We start from the raw sequence: 15,608 nt of genomic DNA, 5'->3' as shown, positions 1-15,608 counted from the left end.
TTCAGCCTGTCCTCGGCATCCAAGGTGTTCACCAAGGTCCTAGAGACCTTGGTGGCCAAGTTGAGGAGGGATGGAATTCACATACATCCCTACCTCAATGACATCCTGGTAGACTGAATGCCATCCCATCAGAGGAGTTAACAGGTCATTTAAATAGGGTACCGTACTGTGAGAGTGTATGTCAATGTGGTTCTGGCCAAATAGACATTCCTTGTTTAGCTGTGACTTGCTCAACGAGGCTAGAGACAGCTGGATAAAGCCTTTTATTCGTGAATCTGTCTCTAAACTGGATATTCTGAGGGTTCTTTAAGCAGGGGTGGATTTTAATATTACATTGGCAGTTGCCAAATTTCTTTCCCAGTCAATTAAGATTCAAAAAATACTAATTTCCTTATGGGCTATTCATAGTTCCTTTTTTCTTCCTTTTTATTTTGATCTCAGTGTGACATTGTTCAGAGCCAAATTGGCCATATGAACAATATCATTAAAGTAAGATGTCATAGTTCCACTGTACACTGCATTGGTCAGGCCACACCTGGAGCATTGTGTGCAGTTCTGAAGGCGTCACTTTAAAAAGGATGTGGACAGAATCAAGCAGGCGCAGAGGAGAGCAATGAGGATAATCAAGGGCCTGGAGACCAAGCCCTACGAGGAAAGGCTGAGGGGAGTTGGGAATATTTAGCCTGGAGACGAGGAGGTTGAGGGGGGACATGATTGCTCGCTTGAAGTATTTGAAGGGCTGTCACTTAGAGGAGGGCAGGGAGCTGTTCCTGTTGACAGCAAAGGGCTCACAATAATGTGTTTAAATTGCAGGAGGAAAGGTACCGGCTGGATATTAGGGAAAAGTTTTTTACAGTAAGCGTTGTTCAATAGTGGAATCGCCTACCTAGGGAGGAGGTGAGCTCCCCCTCACTGGCAGTCTTTAAGCAGAGGCTGGACAAGTACTTGTCAGGGATGCTCTAGGCTGATTCTGTATTAAGCAGGGGGTTGGACTAGATGGCCTGAATGGCCCCTTCCAACTCTATGCTTCAGACCATCCTAAAGAAAAGGACTGGCATGAGCTGGACCTCAGGCATACCTTGAGAACATACATTAGGAGAATGGCAGACATCAGAAAAATGGAGGTGTTATTCATCTCCATAACAGCTTCTAATAAAGAGGGAAAAGATGTCTAGACCAGCCATCGGTTATGCCATCAGGCAATGCATCACCGAGTCCTATAAGGCCAGTAAGCTACCAGTACCCAGCGGCATCATGGCCCATTCTGCTCACAGTGCGGCAACATCCTCAGCCTTCAGTAACCAAGCTTCAGTTGAAGAAATTTGTCAAGCTGCAACGTGGTCTTCACTTTCCATTTTCATGAAGCATTATCGTCTTAACACTTTTGCATCGGCCAATGAAGCATTTGGAAGATGGGTGCTCCAACAAGTAGTGGATGATGTCTAAATCCACCGTAAGAAAGAGCTCTTGAAGATCCCGATCAAGATGCCCTCCTCCTCGGAGCAGGAACTGAACCTTAATTATTTATTGTGAAGGTTCCTTTGCTCTGAGGAAGGAGGGCATTCTGCCCATCCTGGGCAAAGATGGAACACCTACAACAATAAAGTAGCACCGAGCCTCTGCCAGGCCCGCGATTTGCAGAGGAGGAACAAACCGGCACAGAATGCCTAAATCAAAAGAATTTGTGTCTTCGAGCTCATCAGCCAGTGATTCAGAGAGCGAAGTCGATAAAAAGGCAAAATGGAAAAAAAACAGGCAGCCTCCGAAAAGCCTGTAAAGAAACAGAAGACTGGCAAGAGCTCCAAAGGCGCGGCTTCCTCCAAACAAAGTAGCAACAGAGATGAGAATATGTTTCAGACTGGTAAAATGAGGTATGTCAGGATTCGTGATTTTGAAGGCAAAGTCCTAACTGATATTAGAGAATACTGGATGGATCAAGAAGGTGAAATGAAACCCAGTAGAAAAGGTATTTCCTTAAATCCAGAGCAGTGGAGCCAGTTGAAGGAACAGATTTCTGACATCGACAATGCAGGAAGGAAATTGTAAAGGCCGAGCCATATCGGAACTCTACTGTTAAGAGGCTTAAGTAGTCTGTTTACATTTGGCATTCATTTTCTAAACATATTTGTTTTCCAAGCTATTGCATATTTGGATTGCAAAAACAATTTGTAAGATGAGGACGCTTTTTTAATGTGCATTATTAAAAGTGTATTCTGAGTGAAGTTACAAATGTGTATACTTTTATTAAAACAAGGTGCTACGTTCTCACATAAAAAAACAAACCCAAAAACCAATAAAGTAGCACCAAAATCTATGTGCAGCAAAACCACATCATCTTCCAACAGATGGCACGTAAAGAAGTTGCGGGTTTTTTTGCTACATGTTTATCTGTTACCTTTTTCTTGATGTTCTGATTCTGTTTGGGCTCTTTGCCGATGCTTTACCTGTTATGGTTATATAGAAATGGTTTCTAAGGTCCCTTCCTATCAGTGTTAGCTCGGAAAGACTTCAAACTGAGCAACAGGCAATTCCAACTGAGGAGACAGGAAGACGAAGTTTGGTCCTGCCTCCCTGATTAGCCAGTAGGAATCACCAGAAGATCAAGATGCCCTTGCTCCTCAGAGCAGAAGGAACCATCATGGTAAGTAATCAAGGTTCTGTTTACTGGGAGTAAAGCCCACTCAGTTCAGGTGAGCAGGTTTCTGAGCAGACTTGGTTAAGATTGCATTTTTAATTGTAAGCCACTTCAAACTGGTCACTGGAGATGCAACATATTAATGTCTAAGTGGATAGATATATATGCATATAAATAAATATACACGACATATTATAAAAATAATTATTTCTATACGATGCTATACTTCTCTCACGTTGCATCCCAGTCTTCACTTGCGTTTTAGTATCTTTCTTTCAGTGTATTCTCTAGGATTTCACACCCAATTACTTTTCTGAAAAATAAGCTAAATTGCTTGAGAAAGCAAAGCTCAGTAGTTCACATTTCCGCACCCCCAATCTCTTTATAAGCATGCTCAGAAAGGGCTAATCTGTGATGAACACCCAGGCATCTTTTACCAGTCTCTTTAAAAACTATATATGTATATATATCCAGAGGTGCATCCACTGCACCTCGTGCCATCAGGCTGTCCCACAGGGTTGCCAACTCCAGTGTGAAAAATTCCTAGATATTTGGGGGCAATGGCTGGTGAAGGCAGAATTTCGGGAGGGCCGGGAGCTCAGTGGGGAGCCCACCCTCCAGAGTTCCCATTGTCTCCAGGGGAACTGGTCTCTGTAGTCTGGAGATCAAATGTAGTCCCAAGGAAACTCCAGGTTTCAAGTGAAGGGTGGCAACACTAAACTGTAGTTTGTGCAAGGTAAGTCTTCGGGAAACCAACCATTTTTGGTTGCCTCTCTTAAAATGGCCTGCCACCCTGAAAGCTGGGATGCGTTGAATAGCGAGGAGGTAAAACAAGCCATTCACTCAAACAGCTGCCCGTGATTGTTACAAAGGATAAATTATTGCAAGTCTGGTGCTCTTTTTTATTTTTTATTATTTTATTATTGCACGAAATTGCAACTCTGGTGTTCTTTTCCATCCACATCTTAAATTATTATTTTTATTATTATTATTATTGCACGAAATTGCAAGTCTGGTGTTCTTTTCCATCCATATCTTAAATTATTTTTATTATTATTATTGCACGAAATTGCAACTCTGGTGCTCTTTTCCATCCACATCTTAAATAATTATTTTATTATTATTATTATTGCACGAAATTGCAAGTCTGGTGTTCTTTTCCATCCACATCTTAATTTTTTAATTATTATTATTTTATTATTGCACGAAATTGCAAGTCTGGTGTTCTTCTTCATCCACATCTTAAATTATTATTATTTTTTTATTATTATTATTGCACGAAATTGCAAGCCTGGTGCTCTTTTCCATCCCCATCTTAAAACCCGTTGTCGTGAATTACTAAAAGGAACCTCCCAAAGAAAATGCGCTTGCCGCGCAGCCTTTGGACCACCGAAAGAAACCCGCACAGCATATTATTTCTCATTAATCTGCCAATTTGATTCGAAAAATTCTTTCCAGGCAGCAAAAGGCCAGCGGCGGGGCAGAGAGCAGCACCCAAACTTATGGCCCACCCTCACTTTCGCGTCCTAGCGAGGGAAACGGGCTTTGCGCATGCGCCCGACGTGAATGCCTAAGAGGATGTAGAACGCGGGCGACGACTGTACGCAGACTGTACCATCGCGTGGCCGTTCAAGGGGGGGGGCAGTGCTGAGTTTTTTTCCGATTTACTCTGAAGCTTCCGGTTTCTCGACTCACCGAGAAAAAAAAACCTCGTAAGATTTTGCATAAAACTAAGGCGAAGCTGTTACTCCAAGACCAGTTCTACGAAGCGCACGCGGGCTTCTCCCTTTCTCCTCACCCCCCCCTCGGTCGCTCTCTCGAATGGTCTCAGCAGCCGCCGGAGGAGGCGGGACTGGGTCCTCCTCGCGCTGCCCCGGCGTCGCTGCCGTTGCCGCAAGTTCCCGGCGTCCCCTGCGCTCTCCTCCGCCGCGGTTGAGCTTCGCCCGCTCCGGCGACGCGGCTCCCCTCAGACGGCTTCATGGCGTACAGTCAGGGAGGCGGCAAGAAGAAAGTCTGTTACTACTACGACGGTGAGGGAGGGGTTGAGGGGCGGGGCTTTCGTTAGTGTTTGCGGGAGGGTAACGCGAGCGGCGGGGTTATTTATCTTTCCCACTGCCGTTCTCTTCTCTTCCCCCCCCCATTATTTTTTTACAGTTGCGCGTGTCCGTTGCCTCCCCCTCCCTCTCCTCGCGCGCCTCCTCTCCGGCGCATGCGTCAGCTGCCGCCGGGTCCGCGCGGCCCCGCCCCTCCTCTCCCCACATTCTCTGCTTGCTTCAGCTATTGTGTCTGCGGTACCTGCATCTGGAGGAGGTCTACCTCGTTTTCCAGCGCTCCTCCTCTTTTCCCCCTTGCGCCCATTTTGCATTGCTTGCAGTGGCCTCCTCCTGAATTTGTACCGATCCACTCAGGCCTATCCGTTTGCAAAAGATAATTCGCAGTGGGTCGCCGTGTTAGTCTGTCTGCAGCAGTAGAAAAGGGCCAGAATCCAGGAGCACCTTAAAGACGAACAAAGTAGTAGGAAAGGGCCAGAGTCCAGGAGCACCTTCAAGACTAACGAAGATATTTTCTGGCAGGGGGTGAGCTTTCGTGAGCCACAGCTCACTTCTTCGAAAGCTCATACCCTGCCAGAAAATATTCTTGTTAGTCTGTCTGCAGTAGTAGAAAAGAGCAAGAGTCCAGTAGCACCTTAAAGACTAACAAAGATATTTTCTGGCAGGGTATGAGCTTTCGCGAGCCACAGCTCACTTCTTCGAAAGCTCATACCCTGCCAGAAAATATTCTTGTTAGTCTGTCTGCAGTAGTAGAAAAGAGCAAGAGTCCAGTAGCACCTTAAAGACTAACAAAGATATTTTCTGGCAGGGTATGAGCTTTCGCGAGCCACAGCTCACTTCTTCGAAAGCTCATACCCTGCCAGAAAATATTCTTGTTAGTCTGTCTGCAGTAGTAGAAAAGAGCAAGAGTCCAGTAGCACCTTAAAGACTAACAAAGATATTTTCTGGCAGGGTATGAGCTTTCGCGAGCCACAGCCACAAAAGTCACTGGAAAAAACGTAGAAAAGAGCAAGAGTTTAGTAGCACCTTAAAGACTAACAAATATATTTTCTGGCAGGGTATGAGCTTTCGTGAGCCACAGCTCACTTCTTCGAAAGCTCATACCCTACCAGAAAATATTCTTGTTAGTCTGTCTGCAGTAGTAGAAAAGGGCCAGAGTCCAGTAGCACCTTAAAGACTAACAAAGATATTTTCTGGCAGGGTATGAGCTTTCGTGAGCCACAGCTCACTTCTTCGAAAGCTCATACCCTACCAGAAAATATTCTTGTTAGTCTGTCTGCAGTAGTAGAAAAGGGCCAGAGTCCAGTAGCACCTTAAAGACTAACAAAGATATTTTCTGGCAGGGTATGAGCTTTCGTGAGCCACAGCTCACTTCTTCGAAAGCTCATACCCTGCCAGAAAATATTCTTGTTAGTCTGTCTGCAGTAGTAGAAAAGAGCAAGAGTCCAGTAGCACCTTAAAGACTAACAAAGATATTTTCTGGCAGGGTGTGAGCTTTCGCGAGCCACAGCCACAAGAGTCACTGGAAAAGACGTAGAAAAGAGCAAGAGTCCAGTAGCACCTTAAAGACTAACAAAGATATTTTCTGGCAGGGTATGAGCTTTCGTGAGCCACAGCTCACTTCTTTGAAAGCTCATACCCTGCCAGAAAATATTCTTGTTAGTCTGTCTGCAGTAGTAGAAAAGAGCAAGAGTCCAGTAGCACCTTAAAGACTAACAAAGATATTTTCTGGCAGGGTATGAGCTTTTGTGAGCCACAGCCACAAGAGTCACTGGAAAAGACGTAGAAAAGAGCAAGAGTCCAGTAGCACCTTAAAGACTAACAAAGATATTTTCTGGCTGGGTGTGAGCTTTCGCGAGCCACAGCCACAAGAGTCACTGGAAAAGACGTAGAAAAGAGCAAGAGTCCAGTAGCACCTTAAAGACTAACAAAGATATTTTCTGGCAGGGTATGAGCTTTCGTGAGCCACAGCTCACTTCTTTGAAAGCTCATACCCTGCCAGAAAATATTCTTGTTAGTCTGTCTGCAGTAGTAGAAAAGAGCAAGAGTCCAGTAGCACCTTAAAGACTAACAAAGATATTTTCTGGCAGGGTATGAGCTTTTGTGAGCCACAGCCACAAGAGTCACTGGAAAAGACGTAGAAAAGAGCAAGAGTCCAGTAGCACCTTAAAGACTAACAAAGATATTTTCTGGCTGGGTATGAGCTTTCGTGAGCCACAGCTCACTTCTTCGAAAGCTCATACTCTACCAGAAAATATTCTTGTTAGTCTGTCTGCAGTAGTAGAAAAGGGCAAGAGTCCAGTAGCACCTTAAAGACTAACAAGAATGTTTTCTGGTAGGGTGTGAGCTTCCGTGAGCCACAGCTCACTTCGAAGAAAAGTTTTCGAAGAAGTGAGCTGTGGCTCACGAAAGCTCATACCCTACCGGAAAATATTCTTGTTAGTCTGTCTGCGGTAATAGAAAAGAGCAAGAGTCCATTAGCACCTTAAAGACTAACAAAGATATTTTCTGGCAGGGTATGAGCTTTCATGAGCCACAGCTCACTTATTCGAAAATATTTCTTCGAAGTGAGCTGTGGCTCACAAAAGCTCATACCCTGCCAGAAAATATTCTTGTTAGTCTGTCTGCAGTAGTAGAAAAGGGCAAGAGTCCAGTAGCTAGTCTGTCTGCAGTAGTAGAAAAGGGCAAGAGTCCAGGAGCACCTTCAAGACTAACAAGAATATTTTCTGGTAGGGTATGAGCTTTCGTGAGCCACAGCTCACTTCGAAGAAATATTTTCAAAGAAGTGAGCTGTGACTCGCGAAAGCTCATACCCTACCAGAAAATATTCTTGTTAGTCTGTCTGCAGTAGTAGAAAAGAGCAAGAGTCCAGTAGCATCTTAAAGACTAACAAAGATATTTTCTGGCAGGGTATGAGCTTTCGTGAGCCACAGCCCCAAGAGTCACTGGAAAAGACGTAGAAAAGAGCAAGAGTCCAGTAGCACCTTAAAGACTAACAAAGATATTTTCTGGCAGGGTATGAGCTTTCGTGAGCCACAGCTCATATCCTGCCAGAAAATATTTTTGTTAGTCTTTAAGGTGCTACTGGACTCTTGCTCTTTTCTACTGTTTGCAAAAGAGTTTTTATGGGGCGGCGGCGGATTGTGTGTGGTGTTTTTGTTTTTACTGCATGTGGCATCATAACAAACTGTTCTCTGTTTGACTGATAGAGATTGGTGATACACAATGCAGTGCTAAGTGGAAATAATTGCCGTCGAGTTCCTTCGGACTTGAAGTGTAAATGTGATTGAGGCCCAAGACCCCGCAATGAAACCATAGAAGCGCTAGGTCTGAATTTGGATCAAAGCCCGAAACTTTTTTGGGCCACACTGGGTGGGGGGGAGGGTGTTCTCGGGCCATTGCCTTTATTCGTTTTCTTCAAAGCTCAATTGCATAGTTGCATTGCCCTCCCACAAATAAAATCTAAGTATCATAGATCCAGGAAACGTTCTGTCTGATGGTGGGATTTTATTCCACATCTGTTAAAACTGATTAGTTCTACTTTGGAAATCTCTTAGCTTTATTGCCACTTTCAAAACCAGGGTGGCTAAAAAGCAGTGAAAGAATGAAATTTCCATCTCTTTTAAAAAGTGTTTGTGGCTGCCATTGAGTTCCTAAACAGTTATTAAACAGTATCAATCAGTCAATCAAGTTTTATTTCGATACAGTATCAGCTCTGAATAAAAATCAAAGTTAGGTTAAAATAATAAAAGTTGATGATTCTGGGAGGGATGATTTGAAGAAGAGGAGGAAAGATCTATGGGAAAAGGTTTTTAATTAGCCGTTTACGAATCCCACTAGACTGGAAGCATTAAATAGTAAAGAAATGGAGGGCCACAGAAATGAAACAGCATGGGAACCAGCCGATTTCAAGGCAACTTAAAAAAAATCCATAGTAATTGCATTAGTTAGCAAATCTCAGCAAAGGGTCTTGTAGCACGTTAAAGACTAGCAATTTTGTTAGGACATAAGCATGTGTGAAAAAGCCCTCACTCCAACAGACACACAGTGCTATACTCAATAAGCATACATACTGACACAATATATGTAGGTATAAATAGAAGGGTTAGAGGAGTCATTACAAAGTGAACCCAGAATGCCCACCATTCCATTGCATAGGTATGTTACATTACATTGTAGGACACGCATGGATACAAGGTTCCATCAAAAGAAAAATAATGCAGACAGCTCCTAACTCATGATGTATAGGCCAAGTAAGATGACTATAAAGGGCCAATTGTTTTCTGTAGAACGCTAGCCAGTCCTTATTGAATTTAGGCTTGAATATATCAAATCTGCAAATGATTTCTAACTCAACAGATTCACATGTTAGTCCCTCTTTGAAAGATGATGTAACCATTCATTATTGTTGAATGTGTAGTGGGGTACCTCACTATTGAGGAGTGTTTCCATTTTTAATTTGTGTTCATTTAGCTTTTTTAGCACTTACCATTGATTAACAGGCATTTGAATGTTACATACTGGAGTAGAATAATAGGTTTTTCAGGTGCTTCCTTCACAAATAATGAAGTGGATGTCAGTACTTTATATATTTTTCCTAGTAAAAAATACTTTCTTTGTAGTTTATTTCTTAGAATCTTACAAACTGAAGTATATATTTACTTCATTTACACCCCACCTTTGTACCCACTAGGGCTCCAAGGTGGTGTGCACTGTTTCCCTCCCTTCAGTTTTATCCTCACAACAACTCTGTAAAGTGGATTAATCTGAGTATGTGTGACTGTCCAAAGATTTCCCAGCAAGCTTTCATAGCAGAATGGGGTTTTGGATTTGAGTCACCCCAGGTCCTAGACTGGCACTCAGGCAGCCCATTCCTAAAGTGGGGGGGAGTTAGGCAGCGGCCGGGAGTGGTGCAGCCGCAAATTCTCTTAAAAAGAAAACTCCAGAGAAAAAAGCCCCATTCACTTAGCAAGGCTACGCTGGCAAAATAGCTGGTGTAGGAATGCCGTGGCATGAGGAGGCATTCCCGGGGCCAAAACGGGTTCGGATGCTGCCTGAAGGCAGCTCTGCCCCTGGGGAACGCCTCCCAGGATGCCAGTATGGGGAGATACGCTGGGGAGGCTGCATCTGAGAGCCGCGCTGCCGCCGCGGTCCAAAAGGGCCTTGTAAGTTATGTCTGCCAGTTTGCACGGCACAAGTGGCACAGACGCCAGCATAGGGGTCATGCTGGCTCCTATGGGTATTCGGCCTCCCCCCTTCAGGATTGCATGGTTAACCATTACACCATACTACCTGTAAAATAAAGAACTTTACATATTCTTTAAAAAAACCTACCAGCATTTAAAGTGATCAGCCAATCTGTTTTCTTTTGCGCCCATGCGTTGGTTTCCCCACACTCCTAATTGGGGGAAAGGCGGGCTACAATTTAAGTTACATAAAAAATAAAAATATGGAATTAGAGGATGTAGATATTCTGGATTTGCTAATATGGAAAATAAACTGTGATGTTGCCTGTGTGGGAGGTTGGTTTTGGGATCATGGCACACACTACAAAAGCTCATTAAGATGCAGTTGAAAGGATTAGAGACAAAAGCAACTAAACTACTAGAATTTTATTGTCATATTGTGGTATATCATGAGAAATGCGATCTTGCCTTACTACAAATTCATCCTAGGGTCTGAGATCAAGAGACACTGCAGCTGATTTGTTTCAGTTTGTGTTTATTTTTTGTATTGAATGTTTCCAGTCCCTTAGAAGTTTCAGATGTTCACAGTCATTCACATGAAAGGGCATCTAGCATCCCTGACTAAATTCCTGGGCAGATAAAAGGATATTTTATAGAGTTCAGTCAAACTTCCTCGATACATGTGGTAGAGTTTTCTAAATCTAAAGCTTAAGAGCTTCTTAAGGTTCAGGGGTTTGATGATGGCAATGTGACAAGAGAGTTTAAATTATGATGTGACAAGAGTTTAAGCTGGGGGCCATCCTCTGTCTTGGATATCCAAGTACCCAACTCTACAGAGGCTAAAATGAATGGCTATGTTAGCTATTTCATTGTTGTTTCAGTTTTCAGCATATTTTCTTGGGAAATTGCTTTCAAGTAACTGTGCTAAGTAGCATCACAGCCAATGAGCAAATATGTTAGCAGTGGTAAGAATGACTAAACTCGGAAAGATAAATTGGATTTTTATGTTTGAGGAGAGGAGAAAAGGTATTCTCATGGAGCATCTTGCATTCCATGTACTCTGCCTGAATAGATTCGAGGCAGTGAGCTGTAGCTTTCATGCCAAAGGTGAACAGTATAGTGGATACTGTGAAGTATAGTGGATAATTTGTGCTACAAAAATAGAATTTTACATTTGTGTGTGTGTTATCTGGAGTCCCAAAATGCTGCCAAGAGAGACTGAATGGCGGTAGCAGCCTCCTCCTTTGCTGTTCACTTGTCTTTGTGGGGCTCTTACAGGGGAAACCGGGCCCCTAGGAGGGAGGATTGTTTGAACTAAGACTTGGCTTTTGAAGGAAAAAATGGACATCGTTAGATTCTCACTGTATAATTAGAAGTCTGAAGCTGAGTGGATCAAGCCAGTATTTATGCACTATAAAATATATGTATAGATATTGTAGAGTTAAGAATTGCAAGTACATTTAACAATGTTGTGAAACAGAAGAAGTTCAGATATTTGAATAGTAGTTTAAATGTAGCCATATTCCTATCTGCATGCTTGGTGAGATGGAAGATTGTTCAAGAGGAAAAATGAGATTGCTATCCCCATGTTTTTCTGCAGAAGAAGCTCGTACATTTGAACAAGCACTCCTGGTCGTAAAGCAGAATGTACCCTGCTATTTTGTACCATTTTTTTCTAGACTTCTAGAAGCAGGAGTTTCTAGAACAACTTTTTTCCCCTGGAATGTAATTTTTTGTGGGGTTGTCCATAAATATTTATTTACTTAATTTATATGCTGCTTTTCTCCCCAATAGGGACCCAAAGAGGCTTACATTATTCTCCTAGCCTCCATTAAATCTTTACAACAACCCTGTGAGATAGGTTGAGCTGAGTGTGTGACTGGCCCAACATCACCCAGCAAGCTTCTTTAGTAGAATGGGGAGTTGGTTCCTAGTCTAATGCTCGAACCACTACACCAGACTAGATGCAATGGGAGCAGACTTTGAGTGGAACGAGGTCAATATGGAACCTGAGTGAGAAAAAGGGCGGAACTCTTTCCTTGCCTATGCTTTCTCACCCAAAACTGCTTTTTGGAAGGCTTTTTAATTCCTTTAGGGTTCCTGATTGGTAACAACCCCCTCCTGAATAAAAATGTGTTTTTTTGGGAGGGGGGGGATAATTTCAGGTGCTCTGCTTTCCATGTGGGCATTCCAAACAAACCTTGCACGCTGTGTTTAGAACCTTTTGGAAGGGATGGTGTGAGCAGCAAGGAGTGATTTGGAACAGAGAGGTGAAAAATACAAGAAAAATACTCCACTCTGATTTTCCCTTCTAAATCCCCCCCCCAGCTGTTTTTTTTTTTCCAGGTGTACTCATGATGTTAGCAATGTGTCTGTCCAACATTTAGAAAGAATTGTGGTGTTAGATTATTATAATGAGATGCTAAACAAATCTTCCAGCTTAGGTCTTCAAACTTCATTTTTATCTGGTAAAGGTGAAGAACTGGAGTAACTTTTGTGATTTTCATGCTACATTCAGATGTCACAAACAGTTTGCTTGACTGGGCCCAAACTCAGTTAATGGTTGTGCTGCTGTGCTCCCTTCCTTTTTCATGCATGCAGAGTGTGATTGAAGAGTCCCTGGTTTCTGAAGTCTTTTCAATGTGCTATGAAGTCTAAATTTTGCATTCACACAAATTGTTGGTTTTCCCATAAAGTAGAATTCTAATAGGTGTCTGTTTTCAAATGTCATGAAAAATTGTAGTTAGACTTCTGAAACCAAGTCATATTCCATGTGTGCGTTGAGGAGAAGGGAGCAGACTAGGGATAGGCATGCCTATTATATTGGGTGCTGTGGAACATAGGCAGGACAATGAGGAGGAAGAAGAAGAGTTGGTGTTTGTATGCTGACTTTCTCCGCCACTTAAGGGAGACTCAGACTGGCTTACAATCACCTTCCCTTCCCCTTCCCACAACAGGCACCCTGTGAGGTGGGGTGAGGCTGAGAGAGTGTGACTTGCCCAAGGTCACCCAGCTGGCTTCGGGTGTAGGAGTGGGGAAACAAATCTGGCTCTCCAGATTAGCCTCCGCCATTCACGTGGAAGAGCGGGGAATCAAACCTGGTTCTCCGGATCAGAGTCCACCACTCCAAACCAGCACTCTTAACCACTACACCATGCTGCTGCAGTCGTCTTGTTTGTGGGCTTCCCAGAGGCATCTGGTTGGCCAATGTGTGAACAGACTGCTGGACTTGAGGGACCTTGGGCTGATCCAGCATGGCCTTTCTTATGTTCTTACGATAACAAGCCTCCAGCCATTATCCACAGGAGCTTTCTGAGCAGGCACTGGCTGGAAATTTATTTATTTATATAATTGATTTGTACCCCTTCCTTTCTCTCCAGTGGGGACCCAAAGTGGCTTACATCATTCTCCACCTCCTCTCCTCCATTTTATCCTCACAACAACCCTGTGAGGTAGGTTAGGCTGAGGGAGTATGACTGGCCCAAGATCACCCAGCAACCTCCCATGACACAAGTGGGGATTTGAACCTGGGTCTCCCAGATACTAGTTCAGTACTCTTAACCACTACCCCATACTGGCGATCAAATGTCATTTCTGATCTTGTCTTTTTCACCTCCCACTCATAAGAGCAAGGGCAGGAGGGAGGGCCCAACCACTGGGATGCTTCCCGTCAGAAGCAAGCAAATGGTCTCTCTAGACCAGACATGTGAGCCACGTCAAACCATTAATTTCATTCATTTTTGACATCTGAACAAAGCCCTACATATAGTACTTTGTGAGCAGCACGAGTGGAGTCTCATTGGAGGATGGAAATTTCCCCATGGCCCTTCTTCTTCTATAGCCATAGTTGTTACCCCAAAATTTTGCTTCTGAGGATCAGTGCACCTGAAAAACAGTACAGGGAGAAAATTAAGAGTCAGCAGCAGGAAAAGAGAATAATCAGAAATCTTCCCCTCATCCACAGGTGGAAAAGCCATTCTGTCAGGGGAGCTGCTGCTGCACCAATGGAACAGCACTTTTGGATCAAAGCCATTTATAGGAAAACCACAGCTGCCTTAAATATGAAACAAAAGAGAACAGTTTTGATATGATGACTGATATGTATATGCAGATAAACATGCTCATTTTAGGGATTCTTTGCTCTGTTCAAGGGAGGGACCACATTGCATTTACACTCCAATAATAGGATGGCCTGAATGCCTGGGAATATAAAGTTTACATAGGATCATTGGGGCAAAGGTTTTACCAGCATATGCTTAAATGCTTATTTACTACTTCATTTATAATCTAATTTTCTCCCCACTGGGGACCCAAAGAGCCCTGCATTGTTCTCCTCGCTTAAATTTTATCCTCATAGCAACTCTTTGAGGTTGGTTAGGCTGAGAATGTGTGACAGGCCAAAGACACCCAGCAAGCTTCCATTTCAGAATAGGGATTCAAATCTGGGTCTGTCAGATGCTAGTCCAGTGCTCTAAACCGTACACTATACTGATTTCACTAAGAAGTCAGCAACTACAGTTTAATAAGTCTTCTGACTAGAGTGTTATTATCTTATTTACTGATACAGGGAAAGTACAAGGTAGGTGCTAAATTTTAGCTATGATTTTGTGCAGTACTTCCGAAATTTGGAATGCCTCCTGAGGTGTGGGAAATCATAGATGAGTGAAAGAATGCTTGACAGATTGGAATGAGATGGGATTCTGTTATGATTATTTCTTTTTTCCCTAAACAAAGCAAGCCTTAACCAATTAAACCTGAAAAAGTAATGATTGCACTTTGAACTGTGACTTTTCTTTCCATTTTAGGTGATATAGGGAACTATTACTATGGGCAAGGACACCCAATGAAGCCTCACAGGATTCGTATGACGCATAACTTATTGCTAAATTATGGTTTATACAGGAAAATGGAAATTTATGTGAGTATACCCTTGCATTTTCATCATTTAAAAATTGATGGCTAGTGGCAAAATACAGTTAGGTAAATATATTTTACACATGTTAGTTTTGAAAAATTTCTTCTAGTTTTGAATTTCAGGTCAACACTTTATGGTTTTACCAATAAAACACAGTTATACATTGCAGGCCTAATTGTATCACTTTTTATGTTATTTATAGAGATTCAGTGAGTTGGATTCAGCTCAAGGAACCTGTGAGGACCACACAAAGATTACCAGTCTTGGATTTCTCCTTCCCCCAACAGCTGTTTCCAGCCACATTCCCTGGGGTCACAAGACCCACGTGAAGTAGTAGCCACGCTGGTCAGGAGCCTGCAGTAGGGAGAGGAAAGGGAGCATCAATCACTCCCTTCTCCCTTTTTCATCATCAGTATTCTGCTCACGCAAGAGGCAAGAGAAGGAGACTTCACCTTCTTCCCCTTCCTTATCAATGTGGCTGATGCTCCATGTGGGCCCCATACCCCTGCAGGATAAGCTTTCCCAGTGTCAGAAAGGAGAGGAAAGCCAGGCAGATCAGTGACTGTCAATGCCTTCTGTTGATGAATCACAGGTTCCAACCCAGAAAATGATCAGTCTTCCAGATCATTCTTCCATTGGCCAAATAAAGTGGAGTGTCCTTGGAAGTAGTCTTGACTATTGTGGGGTATTAAAAAATAAATATTTAATAGAAGTTCTGGCCCAACACTGTCTTTTGTACTCTTTCTTTGGAGAGACGTGAATATTACCTAACCTAAGAACCGAATTCAGTGGTACACATTCTGACATAAGGCTGCACCATG

General features: G+C 43.1%; 1 protein-coding gene and 1 pseudogene across 1 annotated transcript in view; both read left to right on the top strand.

Annotated features, from left to right (window-relative positions):
* Positions 1-1,663: 1,663 nt before the first annotated feature.
* LOC130483822 (activated RNA polymerase II transcriptional coactivator p15-like) lies at positions 1,664-2,070 on the top strand (annotated as a pseudogene).
* A 2,519-nt stretch (positions 2,071-4,589) lies between these two features.
* The window catches only part of HDAC2 (histone deacetylase 2), a 41,746-nt gene continuing 30,727 nt past the window's right edge, over positions 4,590-15,608 (top strand). The window contains exons 1-2 of the mRNA XM_056856364.1: positions 4,590-4,665; positions 14,678-14,790. Coding sequence (XP_056712342.1) covers positions 4,614-4,665; positions 14,678-14,790 — 165 coding nt within the window. The 5' untranslated portion in view covers positions 4,590-4,613. The remainder of the gene's footprint in view (positions 4,666-14,677; positions 14,791-15,608) is intronic.

This window comes from Euleptes europaea, chromosome 10 (genome assembly GCF_029931775.1).
Source record: "Euleptes europaea isolate rEulEur1 chromosome 10, rEulEur1.hap1, whole genome shotgun sequence".
Taxonomy (NCBI): Eukaryota; Metazoa; Chordata; class Lepidosauria; order Squamata; family Sphaerodactylidae; genus Euleptes; species Euleptes europaea.
The sequence above is the reverse complement of the archived record's forward strand: the minus strand, read 5'-3'. Positions and strand labels throughout refer to the sequence as shown.